The sequence below is a fragment of the Microtus pennsylvanicus genome, chromosome 13, assembly GCF_037038515.1.
Source record: "Microtus pennsylvanicus isolate mMicPen1 chromosome 13, mMicPen1.hap1, whole genome shotgun sequence".
Taxonomy (NCBI): domain Eukaryota; kingdom Metazoa; phylum Chordata; class Mammalia; order Rodentia; family Cricetidae; genus Microtus; species Microtus pennsylvanicus.
The window spans coordinates 67,559,633-67,585,960 of NC_134591.1; the positions used below are offsets into that span (position 1 = coordinate 67,559,633).

At 51.8% G+C, this 26,328-nt stretch overlaps 1 protein-coding gene across 2 annotated transcripts; it reads left to right on the top strand.

Moving 5' to 3' along the window:
- The first annotated feature begins 4,769 nt into the window (after positions 1 to 4,769).
- On the top strand, positions 4,770 to 26,328 carry E2f2 (E2F transcription factor 2). 2 transcript variants are annotated; one of them, XM_075945879.1, is made up of 7 exons: positions 4,770 to 5,504; positions 10,915 to 11,020; positions 12,770 to 12,989; positions 13,710 to 13,868; positions 15,221 to 15,335; positions 17,449 to 17,641; positions 23,142 to 26,328. In XM_075945879.1, the coding sequence occupies exons 1-7, from the start codon at positions 5,247 to 5,249 to the stop codon at positions 23,402 to 23,404; spliced, it is 1,314 nt and encodes a 437-aa protein (XP_075801994.1). In that variant the 5' UTR covers positions 4,770 to 5,246; the 3' UTR covers positions 23,405 to 26,328. The 2 variants fall into 2 exon arrangements, with proteins under 2 accessions (XP_075801994.1, XP_075801993.1); XM_075945878.1 differs by lacking the exon at positions 4,770 to 5,504 and adding an exon at positions 10,132 to 10,430.

Sequence of the window (26,328 nt, forward strand, 5' to 3'; positions counted from 1 at the left end):
CATGACTGGCCTGAATCTCACTAGGATGGCCTTGAACACATAGAGATCTGCTCACCTCCCAAGTGCTGTGATTAAAGGTGCATGCCACCATGCCCAGACTTTGTTTTATTTGTCTATCTATGTATGGATTTGGTGGAATAAGACCTGGACATACTGTGGAGCTTGAGTCCTGAGATTACAGGCCTTCTCTAGCTGTGTGTGGCTTTTTGAGAAACTGCCAAATTGTTTACGAAGCAGCTGCACTAACTTTTCTTCCAGCCATGCAGGAGCTCGGATTTCCCCACTTCCTGGCCAGCACTTGCTTGTGTCCATCTCTCTCAGGATGGCCATGCCAGTGGGAAGCAGAATGTCATAGCAGTTTGCTATCTCCCGAGGGACTAACAATTTCTTTTTCTTTTTCTTTTAACAGGGTGTCTCTGTGTGGCCATGGCTGTTCTGGAACTTGCTCTATAGACCAGGCTAGCCTCAAATTCACAGAGATCCACCTGCCTCTGCCTCCTGAGTTTATTTTCATTTATATGTGTGTGTGTGCCTGTGTGATTTTTTTTTTGTACCACGTGCATGCAGGAACTGGAGTTGCAGGCAGTTGTGAGCCAACGTGCAGATGACGGGAACCAAGTCTGAGTTCTGTCCGCTGCAAGAACACTCAGTGCTCTTAACTACTGAGCCATCTCTCCAATTCCATTGTTTATCTCGCTCATGCTTTCTGTGTGTGTGTGTGTGAGTGAGTGAGAGAGACAGAGACATCTTGTTCTGTAGCCCTGGCTAGCTTGATATTTGCTCTGAAGCCCAGGGTGACCTTGACACAAGCCCCCCTCCCCCCATTTTAGCCTGCTGGGTGCCAGGACTGCAGGTGTGAATCTGGGAAACCTACACCAATTATTTTAGGCTTTGATAAACAGGATTTTGAGCAGAGGCATCTGTCAGAGATAGTTCTTCAGAAGACACACCAGGGATGACAGATGTGGTGAATGGAAGTTTGCATTGGCTTGGGGAATTTTCCAAGGCTCTTGGTGCCTGGCTGGGAAAAGGACTTTGTTATCAGCTCTGCGTCTCAGGCAGGTCCTTCAGGCAGGAGTCACCCTTCACCACCTGGAAAATGGCCCAAAGCATCCTGGACTCACCCAGTTGTGAGCATATTTATTTATTTGGCAAGGTCTCATATAGTCCAGGTTGGCCTAAAGCTATGTAGTTGAGGCTGCCCCCAATCGCTGCTCTTGCCTCCACCTTCCATCCTCTGTGACTGGAGATGTGAAACACCACTTCCGGCCTGCGTGCACGCTTTCCACTGCCAGCAACTTCTGCAGCCCAGGGATCCCTGGCTCATGCACAAGGAAAGGATTTCCAAGACGGGAGCTTCATTCAATGTCCTTCGTGTATGGCTCTGGAGAGATGGCTCACTTTTTGCTCTTGCAAAGGACCCAGGTTCAATTCCCAGCACCCATATGGAGGCTCACAAGCATCAGTAACTCCAGTTCCAGGAGACCGGATGCCCTCTTCTGACCTCCTTGGGCAGTCACCACCACACGAGGAACTCTACTGAAGGTATAGGTATAGCGCTAGGAAGGCCGGAGCCCCTGACTGACAGCGTTCACCCTCAGTTTCACGTGCTCATATTGTTCCTGTTATAAGGTAATTGGGAGGCTTCAGCTAAACAAGAATGGTAGACCATGCTTTTTTGTGTTTTGTTTTTTGAAACAGGGTCTCACAATGCAGTCCTGGTCACCCTAGAACTCACTAGATAGATCAAGCTGACTTTGAACTCTGAGACCCACCTGCCTCTGCCTGCCACCTGCTGAGGTTAAAGGCCGTGACCACTCTGCCTGGTTGAAGACACACGCTTTTAATCCCAGCACTTGGGAGGCAGAGGCAGGCGGATCTCTGAGTGGAAGGCTAGCCTGGTCTATCTGGCGAGTTAGAGGCTAGCCAGGGCTACATAGCAAGCAAGACCTTATCTCAAAAGTGCCACCATAACCAAACAACAAAATAAGCAGGTAAGCGCCACACAGCCTGGTGTTTGCGCACCGGACACCATTCTGTGGATTCCGTATTCAACCAATGGTGTGTCCCAGAAAATGAATGGAGGGGCCACTTTGTCCCCAGCTTCAAAGGTGTAAGAGGCAAAGCCGGGAGGGCCAGCATCCTGACCGAGATGGCAGCCTAAAGCATAGCTAGGGCAAGGATTCAAGCCGAGGAAGACCTGCTTGAGCTCAGCACCCACACCTCCCGCAGGAATCCATCCGTTCCCAGGCAGTGAAACTCCAAAGCCAGCCCTGACTACCCGAAACTCCACCACAGAGAACTGGCTCTCGGCCCCCCTCGCTGGCTGCTGGCTCCCTCCTTTTCTCCCAGCCCCACCCTGCCACCTCCACTTCCCTCCCTGGCCCTGGGGCTCGCTTCTGTTTCAAACCTGCTCAGCCACAATTCCTTCCAGGTTCCCTCATCTGTAGAATGGGGATAATAACAGTGCAGTGTGCTGCGGGGACCAGAGGAGACGCTGAGGTGAAGTGTACCGAGTGGCTTCTAGCGACAGACCAGGGACCGCCGCTACCACTGTCTGATGAATGGTGCCTTTGAAGACCTTAGCCACAAGCCCTGTGGGAGTGGCAGCTTTATCTGTACGTGGTGGCTGAAGGAATGGAGTTCCGAGGGGTCGGGCAACGCTGCCCATGGGTTATTCAGCTGGAAGTAGGGGGCAGGACTTTGTGAGCAACCCCGCCCCCAGACTTTCTGAGTTCAAATCTTACTACTGCCTCTTTTTGTCGGACACATGAACAAGTCATAATCAATATTTATTATTTACCTTCTGCATGTCATACCAAGTCCCATTCAAGGAGAGATTTGACAGTGATCATTGCAAGTGCTTACAATACGATTTACAAGGCAAGCAGGCCAAGCCTTGCTTGAGGCAGAACATAATAAACATTGAAAGAAAGTAAAAGGCCTTCTGGATGAAAGAGAGGAAACAGGCAAGGGAGGCTTCCTGGAGGAGGAGAGGTTTAAACTGGGCATGGAAGGACCAGTGAGATACTTAGAATGCTTCTTAAAAATTTATTATTATTATTATTGATTTTTTTAAGACATGGTTTCTCTGTGTAGCCCTGGTTGCCCTGGAACTCAGTCTGTAGACCAGGCTGGCCAAGAACCCAGAGATCTGCCTGCCTCTGCCTCTGCTAGGATTAGAGACATGGGCCACCAGTGACTGGCGAGATACCATGGACTAAAGATGTCTGTGTTCCAGAGACAACGTCTGACATAGCCACAGCTGCCGATTCCTGAGGCTCTGTGGGGCAGGCCCTGTGCAGAAGGGTCTGCACATTTTCTCCTGAGATTTCTCTGTGATCCTATGAAGTATCATTAGGGATGAAAAAACAAGACCCAGAGAATTGAGAAATCTTGTCAAACAGCTTGGGCAAAGGGTTAGAGGGGTGAAATTCAGAAAGCTGGGGACAAAACCTGGGCTGCCTAATTCCTGATGACTGAACGATGTTTTAATCTGGAGACTCACTCTGAAGGGCTTTGAATGCCAAACTTAAAACAAAAACAAAAATTAAAAAACCCCACACAGCTGACCTTGAATAGGCCAGCACCTGCTGATGCCCCGGTCACTAGCCACCCAATACTCTCTCAGCCTCTTCAACTGGAGAGATGTGAGCTGTGCAAGGCACGGTTATGAATAAGGAAGACTGTTGAGGTGAAATAAATGTTCAGGAGAAACCTGGAGGTGTTTAACCCAGTAAGAGTGCTGGGTTCCGGAAAAATGACTGTCCCCCCTCCACCCCCACCGGCAGACTCTGGACCCTCGCCCCCGCTGTGCCTGCCAGGGCTACACCAGAGCTTGGGAGAGTCCGGGCCGAACTTTCTCTAGAACAAACAAGGACACCCAAGCTGGACTGCCCTAGATTTGACTGCCAATACTCTGGTCAGCAAATCTGTGAATGAACCTGGGCAAACTGCAAATTACCCCGCCCCTCCGACTCTCTAGTCTTACCTATCCCCCTGCTCAGGATTGGTGGGATAAATTAAACAACATAACACAGGTTATAGTCTAATCTTGGTGTACTGTACCGGGTACAGTAGGCACTCCATAGATGTCAGTTAGCTCTTCCTGAAGAAATATAAAAGGGAGACTCCACCCTTTCTTTTCTGCCCCTCTGCCAATTAAAGAAACAGGTGTCTGGCTTTCATTTGAAGAGAAAGGGAGATATATTGGCTATATTAATTTATATATATATATGTATATGTGTGTGTGTATATATATATATATATTGGTTTTTCGAGACAGGGTTTCTCTGTGGTTTTGGAGCCTGTCCTGGAACTAGCTCTTGTAGACCAGGCTGGTCTCGAACTCATAATTAATATATTAATAAATGAATATAATCTAGCTAAGCAACAATACAAACAAAAGCTCCTGTGGCCAGGAAAAGGCACTGAGGGTCAAGACTCAGGTTCAGTCTCTGACTTCCCTCCAGTGTTTGGCCCCTGCCTTCAAGGCACCGGGGCCCATTCCTCTGCGCTATTCGCTGTTCTGTCGGTCGCAATACTGGGAGTCCCAGGTGCACCTCCTGCCTCAGTTTCGCTGGCTGTTAGAGCCAAGAGGGCGCTGCAGTCGACAGAAGTCGCGGCCCCTTTAAGCCAGTAAGCTCCTGTTGTAATCGTTGTTTCTTAAACTGAGAAACAGCGCCTTTCCGGGGGCGGGTGGGTGGGTGGAGCCTGAATGTGTTGTAGCAGCCAATCGAAGCGCGGCATTTTCCGCGGGAGATCCGAATTTGGCGGCACGTCGTTTGGCGCTAAAAAAAGAAAAAGAAAAAAAAAAAAGAGAAAGGAAGAAAAAGAAAGAAAGAAAGGAAAAAAAAGGAGACCGACCAAGGGCCGGGAACTAGAGAGCAAGCGGAGAGCTCAGCAGGGCGTGCAGGACACCCCTCGAGGGTCAGAGCACACGCGTGTCCGCGGAGTCCGTGGGATTCCCGGGACGCTTTCCCGCGCCGGTGCTATCCCGGGTGCCCAGACATTCGGGGCTCAGGCCGGGCCAGCCCCTGGCAGTGTCACCCGCGCCACGCGATCTCCGAGCAGTGATCTCCGAGCTCGGCAGCGCTGGGCGGCGGGCCAGGAGGGGAGGGTCCGGCCTTGCCCCGCGGGCGTCCATTGGCGGCTGCTCCCGGCGTCCGCGGCGCAGCCGGCTGCAAAGCCCGCAGGTGCCCCGCGCGCGCGCCAGACCCGGGTGGGTAGGGGGCGCCGCACTCGCCATGCTGCGCGCGCCGCGGACCCTGGCTCCGGCCACAGCCGCGCAACCCACAAAGAGCTTGCCCGCGTTGAACCCCACCGAGCTGTGGCCTCCAGGTCTCAGCAGCCCCCAGCTCTGTCCGGCCACCACCACCACCTACTACACTTCGCTTTGCACGCAGACGGTGCCTTCCACTGCGGCTCTGGGCACCTGCCTCGACGCCACTCCCCACGGACCCGAGGGCCAGATTGTGCGATGTGTGCCCGCAGGCCGGCTGCCGGTAATGCTGGGGACCCCCCGGTGCTTCCCATATGTGTGTCTGGGTGGGGAAAAGGAAGGAGGGCGCCTGGGGCTCACTTTGAGTACAGCTGGTTGAGGTGGGGAAGTACGACTGGCAGTGTTTTCCTACTGCGTGAAATAATCTCACCTGCTGTTGTGGAGTGTGATGGGCACTGGACTGTAGCCTGGAGCCCAGCCCAGTGTCCACGGAGCCAGTGTGACCTTGAGAGTCCACAAGGCATAGACATTGCTAAAACTCATTCATTTCTTCGTTGTTTATGCCAGAAACCAGCACCTGCTATGTCAGGCCAGGGGCTTGGCCTGCGGGATTTCCTGGTTTGACAGGAGAGTTAAGTCTCCTAGGTCTCTGGGCCGGCTTGGTACGGACAAAGTGGTCTGGCCAGCTCCTTCTCAACTGTTGTCCTCAGGTTCTCCCCACGGCCTGGTCATCCTCCGAAATAGCCAGTAGCAGATGCAAATGGAGTCAGTCTGTCGGAGTTCCTGTTCGCTTGGACTGTGTCCTCCTCAGACCTGCGGATCTGTTGTCAAGGAGGCCCGGTGTGGTGGCTTTGGGCGGTAGCACAGGGCGCCTGCGATAGGAGTAGGAGCAACCTTAGAGTGGAGGTGGAGTGGGAGAAGGCTGGGGGGTTGGAGCGAGGGTTGGAGAGCTTCGTTTCAGCTGCTGGTCCTCACTGTATATTTGGATAAGTCAGGGCCTCTGTCTCCTCTTTCCAAAGTTTTAAGCTTACATCCCTGTGGGGGAGGGTGCTCTTTGTACCACATTGTGTGTGGAGGTCAGAGGACAGCTTTCAGAGTTGGGTTTTTTTTTTTTTTTTACTTCTGAGTGGGTCCTGGGGTTCAAACTCAAGCTGGGGAGCTTGGTGGCAAGCTCCTCTACCCACTGAGCCACCTTGCCAGCCGATGGTTCCTCTTCTAGAAAATGCACCTTCCCTGGCTTGTCTCCTCTGTCGCTTCCAGCTCAGGTTTTGGAAGCAGGTGCCACGGAGGGGAGATGATATTTGTAGTGTGTGATAAGTCTAGGGATGGGGATAAGAACACCCCATGTCCCCTGGGCCTTCTGGGTGACCTGTGCATCTGTCTGTCCTGCCTTCCCAGGACGAACTCAGGGCTCAGTAATCTTGGGAGCTCTCTGGCTACAGGCAGAGCCTTTGGAGCCAAGCTGTGTTTTCCCTTCCCAGATCCCTTTCCTGTGAGTGCAGGAAGTGTCTGGGCTGTGCTGTCATCCCTGTTTTACAGGTCAAGATGATGAGGATAACTCTTGCCTTGTCTGATGTTCAGCACTTTCCGGCCCAATGCATTTATCTGTGTAGGTTATAAAGCAGATTGAAGAAGAAGCTTTGTGTCGTAGAGGTGGAAAACTGAGGGTCAGAGGTCATACAGGGAGATGGGTCTGGTGATCTGACCCACAAGTGAGCTCTCTCTCTATGCAGTCTTGGAGCTAGGTGGCCCCAGGAAAGGGGACTCTGTGGCAGGCTAGTCTCCTTTGACCACCTGCTTTTGGATGTAGAGTGTCAGTAACAGCTGGGGTTTTGAGCTGCTTTGGGCCTTCCCCACCAACTTTGCATCTGTCTTGTTCTACCCTCCCAGGGCGGGCTCAGGGATCTTAGCCAGAGCCGCTCTTGCATGCCAGGTACTGCTTGGCACTCTTCACCAGTTATCCTGGTTAAGATGCTCGGGATGAGGCACTCTGCAGGTAAGGAAAGCGAGCAGAGGTGAAGTCACTTGCCCACGTTACAAGCCAAGGAGTGGGGTGTCCTTGCATCAGACTCAGTAAAGGCTTGCCAGGCCCAGAGCCCATCTCTGGTCCATCCCCAGATGCTGGGGCCCCAGTGCCCTGTGGGCAGGCCTAACCCCCTGCTTACTCATTTTACAAGGGTGTGACCTGGAGCTGCTCCAAACCCAACCTTGGGTGTGGCCTTCTGCTTTGTGGCTGCAAAGTGTGGGCTGAGCAAGATTTGTTGGGGAGCTGGCCTTTAAAGGGATGGTAACCAAGCTGGGTTGCAGAAGTAAGGCCAGGACCCAGGTCTCCTTGCTTCTAGGCCACTGTTCTTGCTGTCCTCTAGAAAAGGCCAAGGGTCACCCCTTTGTGGGGTCTCACCTCTGGCCAGCCCTACAAACTGGCTTCTGTGAGGACAGTGGGGGCTCTCTGGTGTTCTTCTTTGCCTCTTAATTTGTCTGTTCTGTCCACATTACTGTCCTGGAACTCATTCTGTAGACTAGGCTGGCCTCGAACTCAGAGATCTGCCAGCTTCTGCCTCCTAAATGCTGGGATTAAAGGCGTGCGCCACCATGCCTGACTCTTGTTGATGTTGTTGTTATTGTTGGGATAGGGTCTCACTATTGCCAGGCTGGTCCTGAATGCCTAGGCTCAAATGATCCAGCTAGGCTGAGTAAACACACACTCCCCTAGTCCTAGGCACTGGGGAAACTGAGGCAGAAAGATTGTTGAAAATTCCGGATCCAGCTGGTCGTGGTGGCTTATTTAGGTCTTTGATTCCAGGACTCCACAGGCAGAAGCAGGTGGATCTCTGCGAGTTTGAGATCAGCCTAGTCTAGGACAGTCAGGGCTGCATAGTGATACCCTGCTTCAAGATAAACAGGCTCCTGCCTCAGCCTCTCCAATAGCTTGGACTGTGTGTGTGTATGCGTGTGTGTGTGTGTGTGCGCGCGCGCGTGTGTGCATGTGTACGTGTGTGTGCGTGCGTACGTGTGTGTGTGTGCGTGTATGTGTGTGCGTGCGTGCGTGTGTGTGTGTGTGTGTGTGTACACTCTACTGACACCAGGCCAGAATATGACAGATAGGCTCAGGGACAGGGTGGCAAGTCCCAGGCTTTGGAGCCGACAGCTAAGTGAACCCTAAATTTGTTTTCACCCCAGTGCTTGACTAGGTTGGAAAGGAGACCCAGGTCCTTGCTGTGTGACCTTGAACAAGTCACTTCCCTCTCTGGTCTGATTACTTGGTTGCCCTCTGGGCTCCTCTGTTCCTCTAAGGCTGCCTGAGCAAGGGGTGTGTTCTGTCCTCAAGGGTTTGGCAGGTGGACTTAAAAGGGGCTGCTTCAGAGGGTCCAGATTAGACCCACACTGGCCTCTGGGTGTGGTCACAGACCTTTGCCCTCCTTAGCCCCTGCTGTCTCCTCTTCATTCACCCTTGAACTTCACCCATACTCATGCCTGAGTGGCGGGAGGCCCCGCATGGGCCTGGACAGGGTACGCTTACTGACTCTCAGCTGGAGCAGACTGGCCCAATTCTTTAGGTGGGTCTCAGCTCACCTGACTAAGGGGAGGGAGAAGCCTAACTTTGACCCCGTCTGACCCCAAGGCCTGTCCTCTGCCACCTGGTTCTGCAGGCTCAACCCAGTCACATAATAGCACCCAAAGGCTGGTGTCCTTAGTGGGGAAGTGCAGTGAGTGTAGGCCGTAGGGAGAGAAGAAGAGACAGTGTGACGTCATGGAAGCAGATGACAGCCAGGCCTTAGCCCACATTCTGGCCATTCCTGAGGAATGTGTATGCTCTGCTCTTGTAGCCTGGCCGTGACTTTGGTGTTGATCTGGAAAAGATCCGGGTTCAAGCCCTGGCTCTGCTTTTGTCTCTGCAACTTAACCTCTCTGGATCCACTTGTCCGTCAAGACAGACTGCCAGTGCTGATCCACTTCAGGACTGAGAGTGTGATCAGCTGGTCAGGGCTCTCTCCTGCCCCCTGCCTTGCAGGAGGCAAGTGACCTTCTGATACGGGGTTGGGAGGATGGGGTGAGCTGGAACTTGGCTTCACCAATCCCCTTGTTTCCCTGCCCTTGTGTATGGTGGGAGGGGGTAGGAGCGAGACCGTTTTGATCAAGACAAAGTCCGTGGAACCCACCTGGCCTTGATTACAATGGCCGCGCAATGGGCGCTAGCGGTGCTGGGGACTCACTTAGAGCCAGGCACTGGAGCTCGGTTTGGATTGTGCAGAGGTCTCAGCGGGTGACTGACTGGGCCTTTCTCTGATGAGGGCTACTCAGGAGACACCGGCAGGGGAACAAGCAGGGAAATGTTTGGATTCTTTCCTAGCCTTGGTATGGGGCGGGGAAGAGAAGCGGCATTCAGGCTCCTGGGAGCAGTGAGCAGGACTCTTTCAACAGTCCAGGCAGACTTCCTGGAGGGGGCAGGAGTGGGGGGGGCGCAGACACCTGTCAGGCCAGCTGTGCTCAGCAGCAGTTAGAAGGCTCAGCCCTACCGAGCGTGACCTCACCGCTAAGTGTTAAAACAGACCTCTCAAGTGGGTGGGGGTGTCTGGGGGACAGGCAAGGAAGGAAACAGGCTCAATGGCCCCAGAGGGTGTGTCCAGGAAGATGTTGAGATCGTGTTTGGGGAATAGATTGCATTTCCTGAGCCCCTACTGGGTAGCTCATCCTGGGAACTCCACAGAAGCTACTTCCAAGCTTCCTTGCCATAGTTCTCCAGGTCACTGTGTTCTTCCCATTTTATGGAGCAGGAAACTGAGGCTCTTAGCTATGGTGGCACATGACCTTAGGTCACACCGTGAGCCTTCAAAGGTGCTGGAGATTCCAGCTGGCTCTTTGCCCAGTGCCCCAGTGCCCTAGTGCCTCTGCCCCACCCCTGCCCAGCCCTAACCATCAGGGAGGCCCTTTCCGGGCAATGCAGCTAGAATGTGACCCTGTGGTGGTGGTGAGTGGTGTCTGGGTAGAAAGGAGCAGATGGGTTGTGGTTTGGTTTCCCCAGCAGGTGTTTCCCAAGCTTGGCGGGAACGGGGAGGGGCAGCAGGGCCTCAGCTGCTTGTCCTTAAGACACCGGGGAAGGACTCATTGTGTCTCGGCAAAGAGAGTGACAAGCCCTCCATTCAGGAGGCCCTGGACCCTCAAACTGGAGCCCAAATGGCAAGGGGGAGTGTTTGCACTGTTTCCCAATGTGGGCACCTCCCTGGGGTGTGGCACTGAGCCAGGAAGTCCCCTGGGCCTGGGCGGATGCTGGTCCCACCCTGATAAGGGCCAGCTGTGGGGCTGTGATGGGCACCAGGTCTGTCTGGGCCAGCTGCTTCTGAAAGGGGCAGGTCTTCAGCCTGATGTGGTTTAGGTCCCACCCACTTCTTCCTTCAAGTGTGTGGTGTGTGTGTGTGTGTGTGTGTGTGTGTGTGTTTCATTGGGTAGATGTTTCAGGGGCTGATCCACAGAGATGGGAATTTAATTGCCCCTCAGAAAACATGGCACTCGCTTCACTGGGCACTGACATTTCCTCCCCAGGTTCAGTCAGCCGCGCTGTACCAAGGGCTGATGGCAAATACACGGGAAGAGGCTGCCGGTGGGCTCCTTGCCCTGGCTGCAGTTCAGGGAACAAGCTAAGGAAGACCCAATTCTCTAACTCTTCCTCTTCCCCTCTCTCCTGTCTGTCAAAGGCCAAGAGGAAGCTGGACCTGGAGGGCATTGGGAGGCCTGCAGTGTCTGAATTCCGGACTCCCAAGGGGAAGTGCATCCGAGTGGATGGTTTGCCAAGCCCCAAAAGTAAGAGTTTCTGGTGGGCACCTACGGCAGGGTGGCACAGGACAGGAGCCAACAGCTCTACCCAGGTCGCCAACCCAGGGGTCTGTTTCAGACTGTTTCCTTTCCCAAGGTTTCCGGTGTATTCTCACACTTGATTATGTCCAGTGGGTAGGATTGTGCCCCGCTGACTCATGAGGTAGCTCGGAAGAGCTCAGGACTTGGCCAAGGTCACACAGCTTGTCCGTGGAAACCGGACTAGCTCACGCCATTTCTTATCCATCAGGCACCCACTCCCCAGAGCTAACCACCATCGCAAGTGTTGATTTGGGAGCTTAATATTTTTTTAAGTTTTCATAGATGGGTCAATCTGACTTTTCCTGAAAGAGAGCTCGGAGCGGGGGGGGGGGGGTCAGCGGCTCACCAGGGTCTGTCTCTCACATGCAGACAGCCCTAATTGATGAAAGGGAGCTGAAGCTTGGAATAATCTCGCCTGTGCCACCCGACGATCTTGGGGCTGTCTGGCTAGAACCTTCCTAAAGCTAAGCTGGAAAGAAGTCCTACAGCTGAGATTTCCAGTCAGTATTCTGGTTAAACTGGGAATTAAAACCAGTGTGTCCAGGAGGTGTATGAATTTCCCCAGAGATTCAGTGAGGGCATGAAGGTCAGGAACTGGGGGTTCAGGTAAGGGCCCCCAATGTGCCTTGACTGGTTCACCCTTTTCTGTGAACCCCTGTTAGCTCGTGTAGATGAGACACAGCTAGATAAGGATGAGAAGAAAGTTTATCTTCAGCTGGCTGATTAGAGAGGTTACCTAGACCCAAGACTGATGGATTCCAAAGCTCACCCAGTAGAACTACAGCTAAGACACAGATCGACTATTAATGTCTGCCATGGACGCAAGACTGGACTAATTAACATTCGTGCCAAATGCTTGGCCTCTGCGTGTTAAGGGATTCTCAAGTCCCCTTCTAGAGGGATTTGTGACTAAAACTTGGTTCCCATGATGAGTTTGGCCACCAACTTCTATGTGACTTAAAGTCATTTGATTGCAAAAGTTCCTTTGTGGTTTAATTCGCTGCAGCTGAGATGTGGTATTGCAACATCACAGCCTCATTGAGAAAGGGATCTTTTCCACGAACCTGGTCCATTTGATGTTTGATGTTAGATGATTCCCCTCGGATAATTATTGGGCTCCACATGGAAAGGCAAGGCAAATGTGGATCTATAAAAATGTTCTCAAATCCAGGCTTGCCCTTCCGTCCCGACCATAATTCCGAATTCCTGGTATAATTGGCAGGAGAGGATGGTTTAGGAGAAAGGCTGGAGCCAAACTGCCCGCATTTGAATACTAGTTTGCCACTTGCTGAGTGAAACAAGTTACGTATAAAAATCTGTGCTTCTGCACAACCTTGCAGGGCAATCGCTTAAGGTAAATGCCCAGAACAGTGACCCTCCCAACAGTACAAAGTTGTTGGAGTGTTGCTGTCTTGTCTGTCTGCTCTGAGCTCTGGTGGAAAGGTGAACCCGGAGTCGCGACACTAGGCTTCCGGTCTCTGCAGCGCCCCCTGGCGGTGAGACTTGGAGCAAGTCTCTTTCCTCCGAGGTTACAGGTCTGGGTCACAGTGCAGAACCCCCTGCCTGCGTGCTATGCACGCTGGACAGTTCTCCGTGAAGGCTGGTAAAAGTGTTGCTTAATGGAGCTGAATTCCTAGAGAGAACCCAGGCTGGCTCCTCCGGAGCAGTGTGTGAGTGAGACATCTTCTTCCTCAGCCCCCAAGTCTCCTGGGGAGAAGACACGCTATGACACCTCGCTGGGGCTGCTCACCAAGAAATTCATTTACCTCCTGAGCGAGTCCGAGGATGGGGTCCTGGACCTAAACTGGGCAGCCGAAGTGCTGGAAGTGCAGAAGCGGCGCATCTATGACATCACCAACGTGTTGGAGGGCATCCAACTCATCCGCAAGAAGTCCAAAAACAACATCCAGTGGGTGTGAGTGCCTGGGCCAGGGCCGTGGCACCATCCAATGGGTGCACGTGTTGGGGGCGGGGCCTGGAGCCGTAGCCAGTAGGTGTGAGTTTTGGAGTGCCCTCCCCAGCAACAGGCAATCCTCCCAAGTACAGGGTGGTGGTGGTAGGTGGCCAAAGCCAACCAATGGGAGGGGCGTGGCCAGTGTTTGAGTGGGGTAGGACAGGTGTTAAATGCTGGAATAATACAGTAGAAAGAGCAAAAGGACCGGGCAGAGTGGAGTTCTAGAGGTTGTAAAGGCCTGAGAACGCCCCAGCTCCTGTGTCCCGGGTCCCTAGGGTCTCCCCTCTTTGGAAAGCCCCCTGGGAGCTGCACAGGTGTGGGTCAGACTCCTCTCCACAACTACAAGGTCTGAAAGAACCCTGGCGTGAACCCTAAAGGAAACCCAGGAGCCAAGCCAGGGCTAAAGTCAATAGTTCCCTTCCATCTGGTGGAGGCTGGGGCCTACAGGTAGAGCGAGGGGCTCAGGCTTCTTATCGCTAACCTACCGCCAAACTTCAAGGGCTTGTCCACGGCAGTTCCCAGAGAGCTAGGCATCACCACCGATTTGTACGACATGCACGGGGGAGACTTGTTCTCGCTTGGGGTTTCCCTAGCTCCCTCATGCAGTTGTGCAGGGCAGCCCTGACGGTAGGGACCGCGAATATGGATTCACACCGACAATGGGGGCGGCTCTGTTCCCAGAGGCAGGGGAATATTTGAAGATCCCACCCGACCTGCAAAGCAGCAGCAGCTGGGGCAGGAGCTGAAGGAGCTGATGAACGCGGAGCAGGCCTTGGACCAGCTCATTCAGAGTTGCACGCAGAGCTTCAAGCACCTGACCGAAGATAATGCCAACAAGAAATATCCTTCCTGCGGGGACATGGGAGAGGGGGCAGGGCAGCTGGCTGTTGACTTCCACACTCGGTTGCTTTCTTACCTCCTTATAGGGGCTAGCTCCCTCTGGGGGACTCTCATGTCTGTGTCTCCCTCAAGTAGGGAAATTTGAGGTTTGTTTTTATTTTCTTTCTTTTTTTTTAAAAAAAGATTTACTTATTTTATATATATGAGTGCTCAATCTGCATGAACAACTTTATTATGCCAGAAGTGGGCATCAGATCCCACTACAGATGGTTGTGAGCCACCATGTGGTTGCTGGGAATTGAACTCGGGATCTCTGGAAGAACCGCCAATGCTCTTAACCGTCTCTCCAGCCTGTTTTGCTTTTTCTTTTGTGAGATGTTACCACAGAGATTTAGGTGCCATGCTTGGTACCCACTGTACCGTGTTGATAAGGGCTAGAATGGGTGTTTGGGTCCTGTCTAGATTTCCCTTATGATTTTCTGTTTAGTTTTTACACTTTTTCTTTTTTAAATTGCATGTATTTGGGGGGGGGCACATGTGTGGAGATCAGGACAGTTAGCTAGTGGGAGTCGGTTCTTTCTTCCTACCAGGGGGGTCCCAAAGATCAAATTGCCTTGCTTGAGGGCAAGCATCTTTACTCTGAGGCATCTCACCAGCCCGTAGGTTTTGTTTTGTGTTGGGTTAAAGGTGTTAACCACTGTGCCCAATTTATGTGGTCCTGGGGTTCAAACCCAGGGCTTCATGTATGCTAAGCGAGCAGTTAACCAACTGAACTGCACCCCAGTTTTTATTTTCTTGTTTTTATTCTTTTTTTTCTTTTCTTTTTGTCGAGATAGGGTTTCTCTGTAACTTTGGATCCTAGAACTCGCTCTGTAAACCAGGCTGGCGTCATATTCACAGAGACCCACTTGCGTCCGCCTCTGCCTCCCAATTGCTGGATTACAGGCGTGCACCACCACTGCCTGGCCAGTGTTGTCTTTCCAAGTTTGGGTTACGGGGCTTCATGCACTGTTTTCCTACATTTCCTGTTTTCCTTTTCCTTTATTCTGTTGCGTCTGTACCGTATTGTCAGGTTCTGTTCGTCTGTTGACGGGCATCTAGGTTGATCCGGTTTCCTGTGGTTGCAGTCTTCCACACTAGACGCCTGTGTGGGGACTTCCTTCGGGATGGAAGGTCGCTTGTGCTTGTCAAAGAACAGGTTATGGTCACTTGCAGTCTTTCTGAACGGTATGTCGTGTGAGGAGGTGATTGGTATTCAGAGGCTTGGGAGAGAAGATGAAAGCTTCCCGGCAGGCTGGGCAGATTGTGCGTTTTGACAAGGTGTTCGCTTTTCTTAACTTTCCTGCCCCTACACTGGCCTATGTGACCTACCAGGACATTCGTGCTGTGGGCAACTTCAAGGAGCAGACGGTGATCGCAGTCAAGGCCCCTCCACAGACAAGGCTGGAAGTACCGGACCGGGCGGAGGTGAGAAGAGAAACATTGGGTGGAGGACAGGGTAGGGAGTCCCTGGATAGCTCTGTGAGTCTGCCTGGCACTGCCAGCCCCAGCTGCACTGGTCCATTCTGGATCTGGGGACTCTCTGGTTTGGCAGAGATTTTTTTCTTTGCATTCCATCTTCAGGGGTTACTGTGTGCGCGCACTATGTCCCCACAGAAGCCAGATTAGGGCTTCCAAGAACACTTACTGACAAGCTGACCATGCTCTCACAGGCACAAGGTGAAAGGTGAAATGGTTTTTCTTCAGTGCTGAGGGTGGAACTTGGTGCCTTACATGTGCTAGAACATTCTCCACGACTGAGCTCTACCTATACCCTTGGCCTTTTGAGACAAGGCCTCTCTGTGGGTCAGGTTGGTGTTAAACTCACTGTGTTGCCCGGCCTAGCCCCAAATTCATGCTCTTCTTGCCTCTGCCTCCTAAATGCTGGTGTTAGAGGCAGACATCACCATTCCTGACATAAGATCAAATTATAAAAGAAAAAAAAGTTTTGTTTTCTGGTTAAAGATTTATTTATTTTTATGTATATGAGTGTTCTGCTTGCATGCATGCCTGTACGGCAGACAGAAGAGGGAATTGGATCTTATGGTAGATGGTTGTGAGCCGCTGTGTGGGTGCTGGGAATTGAACTCCAGAAGAACAGCCAGTGCTCTTAACCACTGGGCTGCATCTCCAACTCCAAACCAAAACCGTAATACTCCCTCTAAAGCCTTTGGTGCTCTGAGCCCAAAGGACTCCGCCTGATCCCTCTTCTGAGCCCCCTTCATCTCCCTGCCCTTTGCCACGTCAGCCTGTCTGCAGTCTCTGCAGTGAGTTGGGTCCTTGGTGCAGGACCTTTGCACACGCTGTCCCCTCTAGGCCAAATGCACTTCCTCATCCCTGGTGGATCTGCTAGCCGTCCTCAGGTTTCAGCTAAGGCTGAGTCACTTCCTTTCTCAACCCCAGACTAGATCCTCTCTCTCTCATTTTTTTTTTTTTAAAGCACACTAAATCTCAGCTCTCTGGCCCATCTTTGAGAGGATTCCTTGCAAACTCACTATGCAACCAAAGATGATCTTGAAAATTGAATCCTCTTGCCTCTACTTCCAGAATACCATACCGGGATTATAGGCATGCTGAGAACGCTAGTTTAGGTAGTGCTGGGATGGAACCAGGGCCTTACCTGCTAGGCAAGTGTTCCACCAGCTGAGCTAGACGGGGCCCCGGTTAGGCTTTTATGCTTTACAGAGGAATGTGTTGCTCAACTTCTGTCAGGGTGTGGCACATATTGAGGGACCCAGAAATGGTGAAGTGTTTGAAGTAACCCATACTGCAGAGGGAATGAAAGCCCCACCCCTCAGCCCAGGACCTCGGCAATGGGTTTATTACTTCTTGACTGAAAATCCGTGTAAAGGACAGTGGAAGCATCCTGGGGGGAACAGATAAACCGAGTCTCAGAGACTACAAGAGCTCCTGCCAAGCGAAGTGCTATGTGGAGACCTGGGACTGTGTGTGTGTGTGTGTGTGTGTGTGTGTGTGTGTTCACTGTGGCCTGTGTAGGGATCCAGTGGGAAGAGATAGGGGTGGAGAAACCAAGCCCAACTTGTTTAGGTGAGGAGACCAAGTGACAAGCCCAGGATTTTGGAGATTGGAGACAAAGTTTAATTCGGGGGCTCAAATCACGGTTCCCATTTTCCCATCTGTCCAGCGCTCTCTATCCCTGCCCACATCTCTCTGCTCTTCTCAAGTGGGCTCCCCACCTGCGGTAGCACATGTGTCCGCAGCTCAGCCATGTGACACCCTGAGGGAGCCACGTAACCCTGGACTCTCTTGGCTGCCTTGAAAGTGATGCTGCAGGGATTGAAAGGCAGGCTTATTTATCCAAGGGACAATCAAGGTGTCCTCCCTCCAAGGGGACTTGCAAGTGGTTCCATGGATTGGTGATGCTTTCCCAGCAGATCAGGGAGGACAGTGCCAGGCTCAGGGGCTGAGCTTGCTTGCGTGAGTAGCACTACCTGTATGTACCTGTATGAATGGATGGTCATCCTGGCTGTCCCGAGGGTCTGTGTTCAGCATCGTGAGATGGTTTCTCTTCCTCCTCCAGGAGAACCTGCAGATATATCTAAAGAGTACTCAAGGGCCCATTGAAGTCTACCTGTGCCCGGAGGAGGTACAGGAGCCAGACAGTCCTGTCAAGGAGGCCCTCCCCTCCGCCTCTACCCTCAGCCCCATCCCTGACTTCGCCGAGCCCAGCTGCAGCACTGACCCTGGGATCACAGAGACCACAGCGTCTTCAGGTAGGCCCTCTGTTCCTTGGGAGAGGAGGTGAGCGGAGCACTGACTTCCCCGCTTGCACTTGGTGGATACCCAGCATCCCCCACAGATAAGCCCAGTGTCCCCACGTGTGATAGCTGCGCTTCATGCTCTGCGAAACGTATTTGCATCCCTGTCTCACCGGGAGAGCCCGGGCTGCTCTGGGGTCAGCCATTCATCCCTCTGCTGTGTGCCCTTCGACAGTTTCTGCTTCAGTTTCCTTATCTGTAGGTTCGACGAGAGTAGTTAATGTTTAGCTCCCGGGTTATTAAAAGGATTAGTGAACTCAGGTGAGCCGAGTGTTTGACCTGGCAATAGCTGTTACTGTCATTTCTACTGCCACAATTGCTATGTGGTTGGCTCACAGCCAAGCACGTGGCGCTCAATAAGCCACAGTAAGTCATGTCACGTATGTGTTATGAGAGCTGAACCCGGGACATCACGCTCATGCTTCCCAGCACTTCACCCCAAGCCACATCCTCAGCCTCTGGGTGGTTTCTTTAAATTAAAACTTTATCATAAAGAGTTTGTTAATAAAAAAAATTACACACTGAAATTAACTAGATCCAAAGTTTATATATCTCAATATACTTTTATACTGGTTTTTTTTTTTTTTTTTTTTGGTTTTTCGAGACAGGGTTTCTCTGTGGTTTTGGAGCCTGTCCTGGAACTAGCTCTTGTAGACCAGGCTGGTCTCGAACTCACAGAGATCCTCCTGCCTCTGCCTCCCGAGTGCTGGGATTAAAGGCGTGCGCCACCACCGCCCGGCTTTTATACTGTTTTATACTGTTAGAATAGCCAAGGCCACTGAGTGGTGGTAGCACATACCATGCCTTTAATCCCAGCACTCAGGAGGCAGAGGCAACTGGATCTCCGAGTTTGAGGCCAACCAGGGCTACTCAGAGAAACCCTGTCTCATTAAAAAACAAAAAAAACAAAAACGCAACAACCAAAACCGGGGGGTTGAGGGCTGAGTAGCCAAGACCAAAGAGAGATGGCTCAGTGGCTAAGAGAACGAAAGCACCCACATGGTAGCTTACAGCCATCCGTAATTGAGTTCCAGAGGAGCCAATACCTTTCTTGGGCACGCCCCATGTGATGCGTGTTCATCCATGCAGGCAAAATATTCATATACATAACACGAATATTATTTATTTATTTATTTATTTATTTTTTGTTTTTCGAGACAGTGTTTCTCTGTAGCTGTTGGGGTCTGTCCTGGAACTAGCTCTCATAGACCAGGCTGGCCTCGGACTCACAGAGATCCACCTGCCTCTGCCTCCCCAGTGCTGGGATTAAAGGCGTGCGCCACCACTGCCCGGCTGAATATAATTTTTTAAACATCCATTTTGAAGCTGTGAGCTTCCCGTTCGATTCCTCACTGAGCCACTGAATGTGTCTGTGCACTTAGCTACCACCAAAACCAGAGGACTAGAAACAGGGTGACTTTTCTAGCTCTGTTCAGTACCCATAGACTAGGCTGGCCTCAAGCTCACGAGGTCTGCCCCGCTCTGTCTCTTGAGTGTTGAGATTAACAGCATCTACCATGTGTGTTCAAGGGACTGAACTCAGATGGTCAGACTTAGTGGCAAGCGCCTTTACCTGCTAAGCCATGTTGCTAGCTCCAGGTCATTTTAATTGTTTGACACAAGGGCTCTAGCCCAAGCTGATCCGGAAGTTGAAGTCCTCTGTCTTCACCTCCCCAGTGATAGGATTACCACACCTGGTTAACTCTGGATTCCCAGAAGAGGTTCAGCACTTCCTTTGCTAACAGTAGCTAGGGTTTTGTTCTGTTTTGTTTTGCACCAGGACTCCATATTGGGCCCTGGCATCCTATAGCACATCTTGGAAGGAGTCTCACTCACCTCTACGAGTTTAGTGATGGAAACCCAAGAGGGAGACTTGATGCAGCTGGGAACAGCACCGTGACTTTACCCTTGGCCCACAGGGGCCCAGGGCGGTGTCCTCAGGCACAGGATCAAGCAGGAAGGGCCCCTGGCTGGAGGGCCCACACCTGGCCCAGGGGTGGGGGAGCGGGTGGTGGGTGCAGCTAATGAGTTGATGGCCTTGCCTTCTGCTAGGATTCTGCCCCAGGTCACATGAACAGGTTTTTCAGTGTCTGTAGACCGTCTTCCATATTTGGTTTTTGGATCCAGATTTCCTTAAGCAGAACCCTGGTAGTTTTTTGTTTATTTATTTATTTATTTTTTACATTTATTTATTGGTGGTGGTACACGTGCCACCCGCAACTTGGAGGAATTGTTTTTCTCCTCCCACCATGTAGGTCCTGGGTTGAACGCGGGCCACCAGGCTCTGTTGCAAGCGCCTTGTCTCAGTGAGCCATCTTGCTTAGCCCAAGAGCCTTTGTGTCTAAAGAAAGGCAGAACTGAGCTTAGCCCGGTTACGAGGCCTGGTGTGGCTGTTCTACAGGACATAGGTTGCTTCTGTTTCTCTGATGCAAAGGTTGACACACTCCAGCCTTGCAGGTCAAAACTGGCTTGTTTTTGTATGGTCAACAAGCTAATGATGGCTTTGAACTCGCGTTTTTCTTTGTCTTTCATGGTCGTGCTGGGAACTGAGCCCAGGACTTGGCACACCCTATCACCGGCTGGTATCTTGGTTTTTACATTTTTCAAGCGTTGGGGAGGGGTCTAGAGAGGGGGCTCAGCTGTGAGGAGCATTTGCTGTTCTTGCAGAGGACTTGAGTTCTGTTCCTGGCACCCCTGTGGTGACTTCCTAACTACAGTTTTTGGTGATCTGATGCCCTCTTCTGACCTCTGCTGGCACTGCATGCTCGTGGCATACTTGCAGACAAAATGCTCAGACACATAAAGTAAATAAATCTAAAAAAAAATTTTTTTTTTAAGACAAGTTGGATAGAGAGCCACAGTGTCACAGAGGCCACATGTGTCCCATAAAACCTAAAACACTGCCCGGCCCTTACAGAAGTTTATTCATCTCGGGCTCATTCTACAGTATTAAGTTAATGCCCAGAGAGAGAGTGGCTGCTTTAAGGTCTCACAAGTTGATGGTAGAGCTGGGACAAGAGCCCAGACTCCTCGCTCTTCTCTGGGGATCCCTCCTGTATGTGATACCAGGGACCAGAGCTTCTCTGTGTGCCAGCCATCTGTCCCTTTGGGCACCTCCCCAGCCCTATCTTTGATCCCAGACCTGTGCCCCACCCTGTCGGTCATCCTGTTCCTCTGCCCTCTTCACTCAGCTGTCACAGAGTACACGGCTCTCCAAAGTTAGTACTGGCTGCATGTCAACATGTACACGGCTCTCCAAAGTTAGTACTGGCTGCATGTCAACATGTACACGGCTCTCCAAAGTTAGTACTAGCTGCATGTCAATGTGTACATGGCTCTTCAAAGTTAGTACTGCCTGCATGTTCATTGTCCTCTAGGGGAGACAGTGTTAAAGACTTCCCAGCAGCTCTCTAGTGTGAGTCCTGAAGCCCATAGGCTGGGGTGGAGCTCAGGGGTAGCATTCTGGCTTTAAAAAGGAGGAGGAAGAGGAGAAGGAGGAGGAGGAGGAGGAGGAGGAGGAGGAGGAGGAGGAGGAGGAGGAGGAGGAGGAGGAGGAGGAGGAAGAGAAGAGGAAGGAGAAGGAGGAGAAGAAGAAGAAGAAGAAGAAGAAGAAGAAGAAGAAGAAGAAGAAGAAGAAGAAGAAGAAGAAGAAGAAGAAGAAGAAGAAGAAGATTCTCTCATGAACGTTGCAGGCCCCATTCATTCCCAGGGATGGCACTATCAGACTGGTTTTTATAAACAATTGATATAGACTGAGCACCTCACCCCTGCAGGGTCTAGTGTAGTTTGGAGCTATTCAGAGTGGACGGAGCAAAAGGTGTTACAAAGGATGGCTCCGGCCTGGCCATGCCCAGCAGCAGGAAGGAGAGCGAGGTTCACCCTACCCCATGTTTTCCACAGGCCTTCCCTCAGTTTCCACTCCCCGAAATTCTGAGTCGTTTCTACTTTAGCCTCCTAGGAAAGCTGGGACACTCAGTCCACCGCTGATAACAAGCAGGGCTGGGGTTTGCGGCCACACTCTTCTTCCCGCGGTCAGGCCCCTGGCTGTCATCTCAGCAGCGTGTTAAAATTGTGGGGTGCTGGGGGTCGAACCTGGGGCCTATGTGCACTAGGCAAATACTCTGTTGCCCCAAGCTTTAGTGGTAGTTGTAATTGATGTGTTGTGTGTATGTGTGTTTTGCATGCATGTGCATGTGTGGCTATGCATACATGTGCAGAGGCCAGAGCAGGATATCACCCTCTGAATTGTAGCCATAAGACTGAGTTGCTGGGTCTGAAGCTTGCTATTACTTGGCCAGACTGGCTGGTCCGTGAGCTCTCAGGATCCACGTGTCTCTGTCTTCTACTTCTAGGGTTATAGGCACTCACAACCATGCCCGCCTCTAGGTAGGTGCTGGAGATTTGAACTCTGGTCCCCCTACTTGCAGTGCAAGTGGTCTCAGCCACTAATCTGTCTCCCCAGCCCTTGTTTGTTGTTGTTTTGTTTCAGGATTTTGCTCTGTACCCCACACTAGTGATATGGGCTACCAAACAAACTTAGGGTGCCTTCCAAGGGCCAGAATTAGGGGTAGAAGCCACTATCCTTGACACAAAACTTTTATTCTAGGGTTTTCTGTAAGAATTTAATAGATTGATTGGCTGGAGAGATGGCTCAGTAACTAACAGCACTGACTACTCTTCTAGAGGACCCAGGTTCAACTCCCAGCACGCACATGGCAGCTCACAACTGCCTGTAACCACAGTTTCAGGGGACCCGAAACTTCCCATGGCAAAACACTAATGGACATTTAAAAAAAAGATTTATTTTATTTTTCATTACTTGTTTGTGTGTAGGCATGTGCATGCATATGAATACAGGTACCCACAGAGGCCAGAGGAGGGCATCAGATCTCCTGGATCTAGAGCTACCCACTGTGAGCCGCCAGGTGTAGACGCTGGGAAACAAACTCAGGTCTCTGCAAGAACAGAACACTGAGCCACCTCTTCAGCCTGGGAAGATGCTTTTTTTTCCCCAAAGATTTATTTATTTATTATGTATACAGTGCCTGCATGTATGCCTACATGCCAGAAGAGGGCACTAGATCTCATTATAGATGGTTACGAGCCACCATGTGGTAGCTGTGAATTGAACTCAGCAGCCAGTGCTCTGAACCTCTGAGCCATCTCTTCAGCCCAGAAAGATGCTTTTTAAAGATAGGAATTGTTGGGGTGGTGTGTGTTGTGCTAATGGAGGAGGGTCAGGAAAACTAGAAATGCCGGAATGAGCAAACGGCTCCAGGAGCAAGCCACTGCACCCGGCAGAGGAGAGGAGAGAGAGGAACATGAGATTTCTGTGACTGGTGTCTGAAGTGATAGGGTAACCCCACGCCATCGCGTGGACGAGATGGAGGAGGGGCCGGCCAGTCAGAGAGCTCAGGGTCACTCATGACTCTTGTCCTTTTGTCTCCAAAACCAGTGCTGACGCCCCAGCCTGTCCCGCCACCACCAGCGCCATCCCTTGTCCCCTTGGAAACCACTGACAACATGCTGGAGCTGTCCCACCCACTGCTGCAACAGACCGAGGACCAGTTCCTGTCCCCGATCCTGACTGCCAACTCCCCTCTGATCAGCTTCTCCCCACCCTTGGACCAGGACGAATACCTGTGGGGCATGGATGAGGGCGAGGGTATTAGCGACCTCTTTGACTCCTATGACCTTGGGGACCTGTTGATCAATTGAAGAGTCCTGCCTCTGTCTCTACCTCCTCACAGACAGATCGACAGGCTCTCTGCCCAGATGGGGGATGCTGGACACTAGGTGTCAACCCCTGCATGCGAGTGGCCCCCTTCCAGCCTTCCTTCCGGTGTAGGCCAGCTGGGGAGATGTGGAGGACATGAGTGAGGAAGTGTGTCGGGGGCTGGGCCCTGATCCTCCTCTTCTGACCTCTGACCCCTTCATGAAGGACAACAGGTGCAGGTGACCATGTTCAGGGAAAGGGTCTGCCACCTTCTGAGGGACAGTTGGACCCTGGCTTTTTCAAGAAGCACTTAATGCCTTTGTATTTATTTCAGGTTTGTTTGTTCGTCCGCCCTGAGTTTTGGCAGGGAGATTTGTTCTAGTTTCTCCTTCAACAGGCCCTCCCATGTCTACTGTCTAAGGGAACCCCTGGGCTTCCAGGGGCCTGGGCCAATCCTTGGTCCTTCTTCCACAGTGGTACCTGGGTCTTGAGGAGACTATCCAGTTTGCTTGAATATTAATTGCACTTAGGCCTTGTAATTCTATTAAAGTGCAGGGCCCAGCCAAGGCGTCAGCTTAGGGTTCTCCATCTCTTCCCTCCCAGAGAAGGTTCCAGTAGCTGTCTTGGGGGAGGTAACATTGAGGTCTCTCTAGGAGCAGGTAGCCAAGAAAGTTAGCTTCTGGTTGGTTCCCTTGTCTCTCCTGAACCTCAGAAAGTAAATACGGGCCTTCAGGAACTAGGCCAGAAGAGCCCCTGGGAAAAGCAGGAGGCATGAGTCTTGGCTGCTGGAGGTTACCCTCCTTAGAGCCTCTGCCTCATCCTAGTCAGAGACCTGGGAGGTGGAGGCTGAGACAAGTGTGAGAAGAAACACCCCAGGAGCTGCCCTTGCTCCCCTGGGAGGATTATTTTGTTTCTTGGTCGCGGTTGTTGGAGGGAGAGATTCCTTAAGGACCAGCCTTCCCAAACCCTCGCTCCACATCCAAGGTCCGAATTGACAGGAACTTGGGGGCAGGTTTGCACCTTCTGCAATGGAATGCTGAGGGGGTGACCGGTGGGGTGGGGTGGTCTTCACTGCAGACTAGGTCTCAGCAGCTTATGAGGAGATGGTGTGGGGATCTGGGAGAGCCTTGGGCCTATTTCCCTGTGGGCTGACCATCTAGGGTCCCTGTGCTCCAGATGGGGACAGGAGTCTGCTGTCTTCGTTGCCCTTCCTGGGATGGAGAGTGCTCTGGGCTGAACCAAGGCCATGTGTTCTGGAGAGGTACACCCAGGAGAAGGAGGGTCTTACCCTCTTTCAGGGAGCTCGGGTTTCTCAGGGGCTCAGTAGGGCAGCACTTTTTTTTTTTGTAAGTTTGTAGCATTAAATTGATTTAAAAGATGAAGTTGACTCTGCCAGGTAGCTTCTAGCTGGCTGACTGGCATTTGAAGTTTAGATGCTGGGCTAATATGAACTGATGCCCATTTGGGGATAATTTGACTTATCCTTAGCTCAACTTTTTGGGCCCCCAAGTTAGTCCCCTCCAAGGAGTGGTTGGTGTCTCACAGCTGCCCCACTTGGAATTTGTATACTTTTACATCGCGTGTCTAACCTTTCGACCTTGCGATGTGACCTTGTCGTCTATAAAGTTCACACTCAAGAACCGCACAGTTAAGTTACCAAAAAAAGAAATCTCGTGATGTTTTGAGGACGTTTACAGTCTTATGCTGGGTTGTGTCTGTAGCTATCTGTGGCCTGTGCAGCAGGTTGGACATACCTGCTTCCAAACACAGGGGCTTAATCGGACACCAGGGACACATTGTGCTCTAGACCTGCAGGTGACCCTCGAGTGGTGAAGGTGCTACCTGGGCTGGAGGCAGCTTTGTAGTTCTCAGGTCTCTGCTATTAACCATGGGACAACTCCAAGAACAGAGATGCTTGGCCTCTGGATGGAGAGCTAAGGTTCTGGGGGTAGAAGAGGGCTGTAGTTCCTGTCTGGAGTGAGGCTAATAACACAGCTAGAATTCAAATTCAGCTGCCTAAGGCCCAGCCCAGGGATGGACAGAGGCCTTGCCACCAGCTGCCTCTTGCTCTCCTGGCTCTCTCTTCAATCCTGCTTGGTCAAAGGGCTGGACCTCCCAGGACAAGCCCCAGGCTAGTGTGGGAAACAAGCTCAGGCCTCTTTCTTGCCAATGATACTTGAGACCCCCCCAAGTTCCTTAAAGTGCTTTAAAAGAATGGGGTATACCCCATTTGGAACACCGTTTTGAGCGGTATTTCTTTTAGGCCCCATGGGAACGTTCATGCTAGGGTGGGAGAGATGCCAGTCTCTTTTGAGGTGAATCCTTTTTTTCAGAGAGGTGTCCCAGCCTCAGCAGCAAGCCCCCAAGAGCACTTAGCAGAATTAAACTTGTAAATAGCGTTAGAAATGCGCCTATGAAGGTGTCGGGATGAGTCGGTCCCTCCATGGTGACAGGCCAGCCGGCATGTCGATGAGCCATGGGAGTTTATAAGCTTTGAGGGGGTGTGACTTGGTTTCCCCTCCGTGTGTGTTCTCAGCCTCCCTTCTGCACAGGTTAGCGTTGTGGGGTTTTGCTTCTGCTAACCGGCATCCGCTGTTGTATGCTCTGGTGTGCTTGAAGCCCTCGGGGTGGATGAGAATCAGTTTCTTGGTTTCTGTCATTGTGCCCAGAGGCCCCATCTCACCTAGGTACCCTATTCTCCCACAAGGCTCTTTAGGGACCATAGTGGCCACAAGTCTGGCCAGTCTCTGGTTGTTGGGAGAGATGAAGTCTTAGGATGTTGTTTGTGTTGGGGGTGGGGGTCTGGGGTCTCTGAGCTGGGACTCCATGTGGGTCACCTACCTCCTTGTTTCACCCAAAGTCTTGCCTTGAACTCCAGCGCGTGTTCTTCAGTTGTGATGATTGGGCATTAAACAATGGCAGCTCT